The sequence below is a fragment of the Manis javanica genome, chromosome 8, assembly GCF_040802235.1.
Source record: "Manis javanica isolate MJ-LG chromosome 8, MJ_LKY, whole genome shotgun sequence".
In the NCBI taxonomy this organism is placed as follows: Eukaryota; Metazoa; Chordata; class Mammalia; order Pholidota; family Manidae; genus Manis; species Manis javanica.
The window spans coordinates 48,522,988-48,535,774 of record NC_133163.1 but is presented as its reverse complement, the minus strand read 5'-3'; the positions used below and the strand labels follow the sequence as shown (position 1 = coordinate 48,535,774).

At 34.3% G+C, this 12,787-nt stretch overlaps 1 protein-coding gene across 2 annotated transcripts in view; it reads left to right on the top strand.

Moving 5' to 3' along the window:
* Nucleotides 1-12,750, top strand: part of ATL1 (atlastin GTPase 1) — a 96,599-nt gene extending 83,849 nt beyond the window's left edge. Inside the window, exons 8-15 of one of the 2 annotated variants that reach the window (XM_037016629.2) lie at nucleotides 1,017-1,109; nucleotides 2,359-2,497; nucleotides 4,603-4,730; nucleotides 5,836-5,892; nucleotides 6,687-6,758; nucleotides 7,975-8,406; nucleotides 9,603-9,617; nucleotides 11,484-12,750. In XM_037016629.2, the coding sequence (XP_036872524.1) occupies nucleotides 1,017-1,109; nucleotides 2,359-2,497; nucleotides 4,603-4,730; nucleotides 5,836-5,892; nucleotides 6,687-6,758; nucleotides 7,975-8,406; nucleotides 9,603-9,617; nucleotides 11,484-11,594 (1,047 nt within the window). In that variant the 3' untranslated portion in view covers nucleotides 11,595-12,750. The remainder of the gene's footprint in view (nucleotides 1-1,016; nucleotides 1,110-2,358; nucleotides 2,498-4,602; nucleotides 4,731-5,835; nucleotides 5,893-6,686; nucleotides 6,759-7,974; nucleotides 8,407-9,602; nucleotides 9,618-11,483) is intronic. The other variant, XM_073211279.1, reaches the window with a different exon arrangement.
* Nucleotides 12,751-12,787: the final 37 nt, after the last annotated feature.

The following is a 12,787-nucleotide window of genomic DNA, read 5'->3' as shown; positions in this document are numbered from 1 at the left end:
GGAAGGGATAAGGGCGGGGAAAAAGAAAGGGGGCCTTACTATTAGCATGTATAATGTGGGGGAGGGGGCATAGGGTGGGATGTGCAACACAGAGAAGACACTTCTCTCTCCCCCCCACTTTATTCTTCTTTCTTAGGATTGCTTTGGCTATTCGGGGTCTTTGGTGTTTCCATATGAATTTTTGAACTATTTGTTCTAGTTCATTGAAGAATGTTGTTGGTAATTTGATAGGGATGTGCAACACAGAAGAAGTAGTGATTCTACAACATCTTACTACGCTGATGGACAGTGACTGTAATGGGGTTTGTGGGGGGGGACTTGGTGAAGGGGGGAGTCTAGTAACCATAATGTTCTTCATGTAATTATAGATTAATGATAATAAAAAGCATCAAAAAGGTATGTTATTTTTCTTGATCTGTACAGTGTGTGTGTTTGAAACATTTGTCAGCTGTTTTGCATTTGTTATTTGTTACTTTTCTCTTTCTAAATATTCACTCTCTAGCCCAGTATTGTATTCTTTTTCTTCCTGAACCCTCCCCACCCCACAGATTGTGTACGTTTCGGGCCCCACAAAACCTGCATACCATGTGTTAATGAGAGCCCCTGAGGGAGGGAATGGAACAAATGTAATAGAAGAATAATATTTAAAGAGATAGTAGAAGAAAACTGTCCTCAAATAAAACTTGAATCTTTATAAAAATCTGCCCAAAAACTGCCAAGATGAATGCACCCCTGCAAGAGAGTGAGATAAAGTTGCCTTCCAACTGGCTAAGTGGTACTAACAATTATCAGTTTCCGGCAGCTTTCTGTTTACACTTAGTGGAAACAGGTATGATGATCTCACACAGGAGAGATTGCTCAAAACTTTCAGAGGTTTTGTGTTTGCTTTTTAATTCCATAATGTGATAAAGAACAATATTCAAATAACAATGATATCATTTAATTAGCTTCAATAAAAACCAGAGGGAGGCAATTTAGAGTCCTCTTATCAATCCTTTCTTCTTATCATTTCTTAGAGTCTGATATTTCTTGTTCGAGACTGGAGTTTCCCATATGAATTTCCATATGGAGCTGATGGTGGCTCCAAATTCTTGGAAAAACGCCTCAAGGTTTGTTAGATATTTAGATGCATGAAATTTTACCAATAGTAATCTACAATTATTTTTGTTCAATGATTTGCTGGATACCCAATAGCCATATCTCATTTGACCCTCATAGTATCTCTATGAACAGATTAAGACTGATATATAATAAAATACTTTCAGGGTTGCCATTTTAAATACTATCAATAATTATGATACAGATAGTTATTTTATTCATATCTATAAAACAGTGATTTTTTTTCCCTAAAGATAAAACTTTTAATTTGAAGAATTAAATCAGTCCAAGACTGAGAGTGTAAGTATCTGGATTCATGTTTTACTAAAGGTTTGAAAGTCAATTTAGCAGAAATATTTAAATTGAAATCCCTGAAGTCCAATCTTAGAACATTATTAGTTCACAGAAAGTGAAATTAGGAGACTTCCCATTTTCTATATCATGATTGTTCATTATTGAATGAATTGAACATATATCACAAAAAATACCTAAAGATCCAGAAAAAAATTGAGAAGAAAAAAAAGTGCCTTCCAGAGAAGACAAGTAATGACTCTATAGCATCTTACTATGCTGCTGGACAGTGACTCTAACAGAGTGTGTGGGGGGGACTTGATAATATGGGTGAATGTTGAAATCACAATATTGCTCATGTGAAACCTTCATAATATTTTATATCAATGATCCCTTAATTTAAAAAATATATATATATAAAAGTACCTTCATAATTGGGATCTCTGAGCTTATCTTTTTAGGTCTATGGTTACTTTTAGAGTAGTTTTTACTAGTAACTGTCAAGTACATGTTTTTAAAAAATGACAATTTAGTTTGTAAGTAAACACAACTATTCAATGCTTTTCTAGAATTTAGATGTATACCTACAAAAGGCTATCTTGAGTATCTGCTGAGAAAAAGGTAGGAAAATTTTAGGATTCATTCATTTCTCTTGTGAACACTGTGAATTAAAATTTGAATTTGTAAGAATTAGCTAGAATAAACCCCTATTAATTTGTACTTAAAATGGAAATTCCCATCTGACAGCAGACATTTATCAATTGTAATAACAGTGCCATATTTATGCCGTACTTAGATGTGGCTACATGGCAAATTCACTGAACACTTTTTTTTCTTTAGTATCAACCCTGTCATGTCATTTTTATCATTGTGGTACCAGACAAATGTAGCAATATAAGATGCCACAGAATTCTTTTGGCGTGCAATTTATGTTGAAAGTAGTTTAAAGTTCAGAATGATTTACTTCAGGTCTCAGGGAACCAGCATGAAGAACTACAGAATGTTCGAAAACACATCCATTCCTGTTTCACCAAAATTTCCTGTTTTCTGCTACCTCATCCTGGCTTAAAAGTAGCTACCAACCCAAACTTTGATGGAAAACTGAAAGGTTTGTGTATCTTTTAATGAATGTTTACATCACTTAGTCTCATTGTAAAGACATCATTTTATCCTCTGGCTTACAGCTGTTAGTTTAGTTTATCCACTGATGTGAGGCTGATCAGAAATTGTCAGGAGAACTGGGAATCCTGGGCTGGTGCTCAGGCACCTCCTTGGTGAACTGTGGGGTTCTATGTGTGCTGAATATGTACACTGGCTGAAAAACTAGCCTCAATCTTGTGTTCACCTGGGAGGCAGCAACTGTCACCCTGTCACAGAGGTTCCTGCTCACCTCTGTGTATTGAGAAATGCTCCTTAATGTCTTCCTGTTTAATTTACCTCACTTAGATTAAAGGGGAAAATAGATGTCTATATCATTAGAATGCTGTATTAAGTCATATAATTAGAGATTGAAAGAAATACTGCATAACATTGAATTCAAGCTCTTTGAAACTGCTGCTGAAGAATTTAAATTACAGAAAGCTTCACTAAAAATCCTCTTCTGATAAGGGCCAATTTCTACAAAACCAAAAGCACTAGAGTGTTCTTCAAATCGTATATATTAATGGTATGTAATTATCTTTTAAACAGAAGCATTACTAATGTTTTATGATTCCAAAGCAACTCAACTTGTTAAATAAAAAAAGGAGGGTGGGGAGGGTAGAGATAGGAGTCTGGGGAAATGGAAATTAATCTTTCCTAATAGGTAATCATCAGGTTTATAGGTATTGCTTTGTAGTTAATGCAAGATAGCAGTAAGATTTGACTTTTTATTCATGAGCCTCACATTTAGTACATGGAGTTCAAATATTTGCTAATTTACTTGGCCTTTCTGCATTGTGCAAGGGATGGTGAGACAGTGGCATAATGAGCTTTTTAGAATGAATGTTCTCAAAGGGCCTTAAATTTACTTTTAAAAAAGGATAAGGTAACTTGTATCCAGTTTTATGGAACTGGCAGGTGTGAAAAGAATCCTATTATCAAGCCCCCTCCTGCATCATGATACCTTATATTTAATTATGGCAGTATCATAAATAGAATTCCAAATTTCTCAATCATCAGCATTATTTTTACATGTTTTAAAACTTACCTTTATAGAACAGAACCGACAGCAGTAGGCACAGATTAATTTAATGCATAGATTCCAGAATCCTGTAATTTCACCATCACTTACGAATTTCAACACGCTAATGGGCACACAGACCTTTGACACTGTAACTACCGAATGGCTTCAGTGTGTTTTGAATAAATTACATAAAGAGAGGGTTCCCATAGGCCTCTCTTCTCTGAAGCTGGGGAGCTGTAAACAGCAAGAGAAGGGGCAGGCCTACACCAACAGTACTTTTTGGGGACAAAAAAGTACTCTGGCTTGTTCCATTTCTGCAGTAGTACAGCTAAAATTTTCAAATTAACTGATACATTTTGTAATGAAAGGGCTCAGGGAGTTTAAGAATTTACAGGTATAGAATTCTACTTTTTACCAGATTTGTTCTCTATCAAATTTTAGTCACATGTCTAAACACATAGTGACCCACACAACTGGTTTACATGTACCCAAGGGTCACACGTTTTCCAAAGTGGCTAGCCTGAATGAAGTAAAGAGAAATAAAAGGAAGCTTCAGTTGCCCATCAAATGTTCCATTTTGATAAGGCTTTATAGGATTGCTGCTGAATCCCTGTGTGCCGAAATGTGCTGCTTAGCCTCAGTTTCTCCTTGGGCAGTTTTGAAAGTCTACTATTAAACATTGTTTTTCCTTCCCATCATAAATCTTGTAATTTGGGTTTTTTCAGTCCAAGCTGTTATTGTCTGTGTCCATGCTCTTCTCCAGAGAGCTAACATCTCAGTGGTTACCTCTGAGGAAGTATTCAAACAACTGTGCAAGAATTGTTCTTTGATAATAGCTTCTCTCAGAAAGACCAGCAGTAGAACTTTGGGCAAGGAGGATCATTTGCCCCTGAGAAAAGTGGGTTTCAAGGGTTGTTTAGAACATGGGACAGTGAGTGATGACTTTGTCACCAGGGAAGAAATGGAGGAAATCAAAGGCTGTTTTATTGTAGGGCATGGAGAATTGGATAGGATTTTTAAAATTATAATGAATTTGCTTTTACTTGTAGAAATAGATGATGAATTCATCAAAAACTTGAAAATACTCATTCCTTGGCTACTTAGTCCTGAAAGCCTAGATATTAAAGAGATCAATGGGAACAAAATCACCTGCCGAGGTCTGGTGGAGTACTTCAAGGTATTACTCTCATTTCTAGAGGATTTGTACTTAGATTTGACATGTTTTGGTATGCAGTTCCTACTAGGAACAAAAAATATTATAGATTCTGTAATATGGGGCAAAGGCATGAGGAATTTCTAAGAATGATTTTAAAAAATTACTAGACTCCCAAGGAGTTTGCTTTCTGAAGTTTCTTTTTTTGAGAAAACTCCTTGAAACAACTTTACTGTCCCCTTTTATCGTTAGGGAATATGTTTTGAAATACAAATACACCTAAGAGTTGGAAAAGTCTGTTTCTTTTTTGTGGGGAGAGATGTTTCCCAGGGTCCATACCATGTAGTCTTCAGTTACAATCTATACTGAATTTTACCTTCATTATGAAGATTTTCCCAAAGGGGCTATACTTTGCCTTCCTACTGGAGAAAATTCTTCCGCATTTCCTGCTGTCTGCATCAAGAACCAATTGACTGATTATTTTGTATTTGCATTTACCTGCCTTAGGTAGCACTGAATATACTTTTTTTATTAACCAAACCAACAAATAGAGTGGAGGATTTCAGTTACCAACCTAGTATGTGAATTGATGCTCCCAAGATTAAAATAACAGCTTTTTAAATTCATATTTTGTCATTTAAAATGCAGTTGTATATCTCCTGTGTGATAACTTACATTCATCACTCTCAGCAATAAATGACATGTTACTTATCGAAAATTTGAATTCTTACTGTGCATAATACTATGGAAGAGCTTAGAATTTAGGAGATTCAGGACCCTTAGGTAAATCTGTTCCATAAAGCATATGACATCAGGTACAAGTTCCTGTGGGTAGCCAAAAGAGAAAGATTATACTTGGCAGAAGGATCTGAGAAAGTTTTAAAGGAGGTGGCAGTGGGTTAGCCATTAGGAAAGGTCGTATGCAAGTGGAGATGTGTGAAAAGAGCATTTTAGGAAAATGAAGTAAGAACTAAGCAAGTGGGAATTAAAGTGTGAGAAAGATAGTTCCCGAAATTGTCAAGATCTTTTCTAGAATTTTCAAGACCTTAGACCTTAGAACACAATTTTAACAGAACTAGAGAAATACTGAATCAAATTACTTGAACATGTCTTTTTATTTCTTTTTTAGGCTTACATAAAGATCTATCAAGGTGAAGAATTACCACATCCCAAATCCATGTTACAGGTACTTATTAATCAGGAGGCATGACATTTTAAAACATACCTGTCATTAAAGCTAAGCTTTTCCTAGCGTTAAGCTATGCTAAGATAAAGGTATACTCCAATCTGTCAGAAATTACCAAATAAAAACAGTGGACAGAATGATACCCTTCTGTGTTCAGCTAACCATTTTCACATTCACATACAGTAGCCTCACTTAGGCTGAGAAACAGACACTTAATACCAAGAGCTGTCTTTCTCTTTGTACTAAATTTGTTTAGAAAACAGATTCAGTATGGTTTAGATTCACACATGTAACAAGAAGTAGAAAAGCAGGTCCTCTGGGTATTAACTGGTCTCTATAGACATAAAGGAGAAATTAACTTTTTCCTTATTTTAAAATTTTAAATTTGTAATAATTCCTTTTTGTTATCAATGATATACTTTTTATCAGTAGCAGTCTATAAACCTGACATATTTTTGTATGTATTAGTGTATATGAAATGTCTTATACATTATTTCCCATGTGTTTGGATTTATAGATTTCCCCCCCATATTTGGTGAGAGGTTTAAAAAAAATGAAGACAAATATTTCAAATGAAAATTCATTTTAGAACTATGATTTATTGAGTAAACTTGTTTTATGCATTTTGATTTTTTAATTTTACTAAATTTTTAAAATGTGAAAATACTGCAACACTTTCAAGTTATTTGATGACCTTGGGTTCTTGCACATGATGCTTATAATAAATGAGAATTGCCTGTAGAGCTTTGATAAATGAATTCCATTGTATCTCATATTTTGTACTTTGTCCAAAGGCCACAGCAGAAGCTAACAATTTAGCAGCCGTGGCAACTGCCAAGGATACATACAACAAAAAAATGGAAGAGGTAAGAATTAAATACTTTAAATGATCTTTTTTAAATACGTGCAGTATTTCTTCCATGAGCTTTCTTCTTTTTCTTCCAAGATACAGTGTAAACACATACAGAGGTGGCTTTGACTTATTCTTTCTCAGTCTGTGTGCATCACATTTCTATTTGTTGTATTCCTAAAATATTAAAAAAATAAAACAGGAACACTGCACAACTTTAAGTGACATTTCTATTGAGAATACTTTTTTTTTCTTGCTGTATCTACCTGCTATTTGTATCTAGTGGTTAAAATAACATGTGCTACCCTCTCCACTACTTCCCTACATTCCACAATTCCAATATTTCTATCTTAAATATTAAAAACCTGTTAGGAAAAAAAAGGAACTGCAACGGTCAGTATTTGATGTATTATATTGCTCTTTTTGTTGTAGCATTCTTTATTAGGATTCATCCAATAACTACCATATATATCTAATGTGATAAATTTTTTCCCCTGGAAATATTATAAGATAAAAATTACCTACAAAATTGATGGAGTTTTAGAATCAAGAGAAATACAGTATATGGAATGACATTTACAGCATACAAACGGGCATCCTTTATATAGTTAAATCTCAAATAACCAAAGTGAATGGTATGGATAACTGAGATTTCCTTTTTAACTTCTGAACAATTGAAAATGTGGTCCAACATTTAATATGCTTCCACTTAGTCTCTTCAAGAAAATACTGGATGGGCTCCACTCAAATAAGAATCAGTAAAACTGCCAAAGAAAATGTTTTTCACAATTTTACTTTAGAGCTTTATAACATTGCTGATGGTTTTAAACTTCATTGGTCAAAATTTCTTCAGTGTAATTAGGATAAATATTCTAGAGGGATTTAGATGTAAGTAGTTTTCTTGAATTCAGATTTATTCTGTGAATGAACTCAGTTTGCAGTTATCATGATTTTTCCTCTTGAGGAACTTAGATTACATCATGCGTATTTTCTCCATTCTTTTATTCTCAAAAAGAGGATAAAAACCAAGAATGACTTTATATTAAGTCACCTACAAAGTAGCAGTCCCACTTAGAGTCACAGCTGATAGATATGGAATATGGAAAGATAGGTTGAGAAAACATATTATGCAAGCTCCTGATTACTGTGTTCTAACAAACTAGCTAAATGCAAGTTTGATACAGTTGCTAATTTTACTCTGCATTGCATAAATACTTCTCTACCTGATACAGATTTGTGGTGGTGACAAACCATTTCTGGCCCCTAATGACCTGCAGACCAAACATCTGGAGCTTAAGGAAGACTCTGTGAAGCTATTCCGAGGGGTGAAGAAGATGGGTGGGGAGGAATTCAGCCGGCGTTACCTGCAGCAGTTGGAGAGTGAAATAGATGAACTTTACATCCAGTATATCAAGCACAATGATAGCAAAAATATCTTCCACGCAGCTCGTACCCCAGCCACACTGTTTGTTGTCATCTTTATCACATACGTGATTGCTGGTGTGACTGGGTTTATTGGTTTGGACATCATAGCTAGCCTATGCAATATGATAATGGGACTGACCCTTATCACCCTGTGCACCTGGGCATACATCCGGTACTCTGGAGAATACCGAGAGCTGGGAGCTGTAATAGACCAGGTGGCTGCAGCCTTGTGGGACCAGGTAGGAATGTTTTCTCTTCAACTAAATTCAGCACACATTTGAATGTATCTATGTACCAGACACTATGTTAGATGTTGGAAATATACAGATGAACATGACTTGGGCCCCACCCTTCAAGACTAACCAAGGTGGCCAAATACACCTAACTATAATACAGTATGTGAAGTCTGACACAAATTTTCCAATTAACACTTCAGTATTATTTAAAAATACATGATTAGGCAGTGTTTTTACTTTTTCTTATCCTAAGAGTTAGTTATTAAAAGTGTGAGAAAACACAATTGAGCTTTCACTTTGCTGGTTGTGGCTTGACTTGACACTTACAACCTACCATTTGACCAGCACTGGCTTTGTTAGGAGCATGTATAAACCACTATCATGAGTTGTATCACTGTCTTGTTTAGTATAAACTCCTAAAAGCAGTATCTGATTACTTCAGATTTCTTTTTGAACTAGGCTTGACACCAGGCCATAGAGTGAGCCCAGGCCAACCTTTTTATCAGCTGCTCATGGGTCAGTTGTCCAACTAACCATATTCTAAGGAGTCAGGGTCACCATCGTCATTTGTTCAATCAGTTGATTATGGATAGCAGAGACAATTATAAACACACACACCTAGAACAATAATCAACTCACTGCATCATTGTGGAAAAGTCTTAGTTACCACATGAAAATTTACAGAAATTTAGTGAAAATCAAATTGAAATTCTTCATAAAATTTTGGAATTAAGACTTGAATGTTTAAGGTCTGCAGGTAGCAATAGTTACAGTTCTCCTAGTAATCAAAGTATATATACTCTTTAAAATAGAACTGTAACTAATGGTTTTGCCATGTGCCTTTGAAGCATCTAGTTGAGAGAAACTAATGATAGCACTAAGGGGAAAAGAATGCATTTAAAACTGGATCCTCTGAGTCCCTGTCTCCAACAGCCTCTCAACCTCGAAAGACTGAAGGGGCTATTTGAGGCAAATTGCAAAGCCCTCCTAGAATGATGCTGAAACCTATGAGGAATAATATAGAATTGGATTCTTCAAAAGATTCAGATAAAATATGTAATTTAAACTGAAAAAATCTGCAAGAGTATTCTTAAATGCTTGCAAATTGACACTGTAAACAAAGTTAAATTATAATAATGCTATTGATGAAGCAGTATATATACTTTTCTCTTCTTCCTTTTAAACTGCCTTTGCCACAGGGAAGTACAAATGAGGTAAGTTAAATTTTTTTAATTAAGAGCTTTATATTTGTAAACATTATGATATTCTTGTCTTATAAACTAGTCATTAAAGGATATCTCAATGTACACTAGAACATCTTCAGTCTCTACTGTTCCTGTGTTCATCTAGCATTTACAATTCTGTGAATTTTTGACGTTGTTTTAAAATATTTATTCCAGACATCATGATTTCATATGCATATGAAACACAAGAATTATGATCATGAATATTTTGTTTTGTTTCCTATGTGTAGAAAATTTCAAAATTCTTAAGGTCTAACACTGTGCATTTTACTCAACTGCCGAGTTAAACAAGTACAATTAAGAATCTGGAGGAATCTTAACTAGTGGAAAGTATTTAAATGGAGCTATAATGTTTAAAAGTTGTTTTTAACTGGCTTTTGAATGACAGCTACCTATACCATTTCTCAGGTTCTAGGCTATTATGCAGTGTTAACTTTCTTGGCAGACTTCAGACCTAACCTGTAAACTGGAGTTCATTTCTCCTATTGCACATGTGTAAAACTATATTTGAGGAAAGAATCTAAGCTTTCAGGAAGGAATCATTTGTTACATAAGAAAAATGATCTCTTTGGAGTCATTTAGGTCATTATCTTCAAAGCAAACTGATCTGGAACAACTACAGAGATAGCACACAACTCTTTCCTCAGTTTCTGCTGTTACATGTAACTGGAGTTATGTTCTCTAATCAAATACCAATGATACACTTTACATTACTAGTCAAAAAGGAATTATTTTATGTAAAATTCAGTAAAACAAATTCACTACAAAAGCAAAAACAAATTTCAACTTTGTAAGTCCAATGTCAAGGAAAAAAACTAAGCCTAAGAGAACAGGGATTTAATTGCGTGTGTTAGACTAGGACAACACCATGTTGCACCAATATGCATTCATGGAACTGAAGATGGTACCAATTCAGACTTACTAGACATATACTTCAAAAAGGTAAAAATTAATGGTATTTCCTGAGAATTGATTACTATTTAAAGGATATCAAGCTTTTAGGCAGCTTTTAAAAATAGACTTTTTACAGACTCCAGAATTACAGCAGGTTAAGTTGGTTTTAACTGTTTACTATGTGAAAGGAGGCAATGACACTAGCTGAGGCAGTAAAAGAGAACATAAAAATATTTATGCACACTTATATAAAGCAATATATAAAAATTCTTATGATTCAAACAGACACAACAATCACAGAGGTAGTTTTTAACAAGAAAAGGCTGTGAGGTAATGTTTCTGAATAAAGTTTTTAAGTGTGAACTAATTAATGGGAACAAGGCAAGGGAGCATGTTTAAGTGACTGATCTCAGTATGGCAGGAGGAGGGCCAACATATGTAGCTTATTTGCAAGACCCTATCAGGAAATAATGGAAAATCAAAGTGGTTCCATTCTAAAAATCCTGTAAGAAAACCCTGATAGCAAGTGTCTAGCTATGTATAATAAAGTAGCTATTGGCAGCCAGAAGTTAGGAGCTCCTATAATTTTTCTAAAACTGTAATATTCACAGTATGAGTTCTCAACTCGCCCCTGGGGCATAGTGGTTAGGAAGGTCTGCTCCAGTGATGTGCAGGGTAATAGGAAATGCAGTCTGAGAAAACATTTACCACAAAGATCAGTCCACAAAGGTAATTATATATGCACTTAGGAGAGTGGAAAATACCTTTGAGTTCTAAGATATTAGTTATTAATTTATATCTTATATAATGACAGAAAGTTTCCAAATTTATCCTGCTGAATTTCATATAGTACTCTAAGTTAATGTGTGCACTAAAGAGGAAAAATTTTTACATCTGTGTGTTTAACAGAATGTCTTGTCATCTTGATTCTTGTATTTCCAGGCTTTATACAAGCTTTACAGTGCAGCAGCAACACACAGACACCTGTATCATCAAGCTTTTCCTGCACCAAAGTCAGAAACTACTGAACAATCAGATAAGAAGAAAATTTAATCCAAATGTAAAAAAATACAGGTGCATGATCAGTTCAATTAAATGTTCAGTTTTATGTCTCCATGCAAACATTCACAGTGCTTCCATCAGAGCAGAGTAAAATACCAAGCACCTCTGAAGACTGCAAAATGGTTTAGTTCTTTTACTTCAGTGTTTAATAAGCAAACCTATGTATGCATGGTTATATCATTTTGTTAATGTGCAGTTTCCTGATTTTGTCCTCAAATACGCTATTATAATTTACAATATTTGTCTATTTATGATAACAGTACATGTGTTCTGCTTGAATTTACTGAATTCTACTACTGGGTTATAATTAAACCATGTAGTAATATTACTCCATGTTTGGATATACTCATTTAATTTCTACAGAATTTAAAAATTTGTTCACAGTCATTTGTTAAAGCATAGCATCAGAACTCAACAGGCTTGATTCAATCTATATCATCCTACACATACCATGAACTCCTATTTTTAAAGATATTTAAGAGAGCCTTTTAGTTGCTTAATCAATCTATATATTGCTTCTTTTTTATGACAATATAGAATATAAACCTTTTAATCAAAAATGCACACAAAAATCACTTTGTATATGTATTCTGAGTTTCACTGCACTGTAGATTTTTTCATTTTGCACACAAAGAAATGTATTCTTCATAGGTTTATTCTTTTAATGTGGACTAGTATTAAAGTTTACTCTGGTTCGTAAGAATAAAAACATGCTTACTGAATTGGAAATGTTTGGAAGGTGTTGATATAGAATGAAGGTTTATCTCTCTTTTTAAAATTCAAAATGCATTTTCTCTAATATTGGCACCATTACAAATTAGGTTTCCATTTTAAAAAACATATGATAATCCCTTTAGGTATCTTCCAGTTCTTTTTAAATAAACCAGTGATTCTATATTGTATTTCTCATTACTAAATCTCTAGTGGAATTTCATTGAGCATGCCTTTTAGAGAAAAAAAACATGGTTATTAAAAAAGAAAATGCCTTGTGTGGCAGAGCTAAAACAGAGTCATTTCTAACTTTCTTAAAAATGGCTAACCCTTAATTAATGGTAATGCAAAGTAAGGAGTAACAGAGAAGAATGATTACGGCAGAACAGTGTGAGAGAATTCGTAAGATAGATAAGCTTATATCTTAGAAAAGTTTGATCACATGCCCTGCAAAATAACTTTCCACTGGTAAG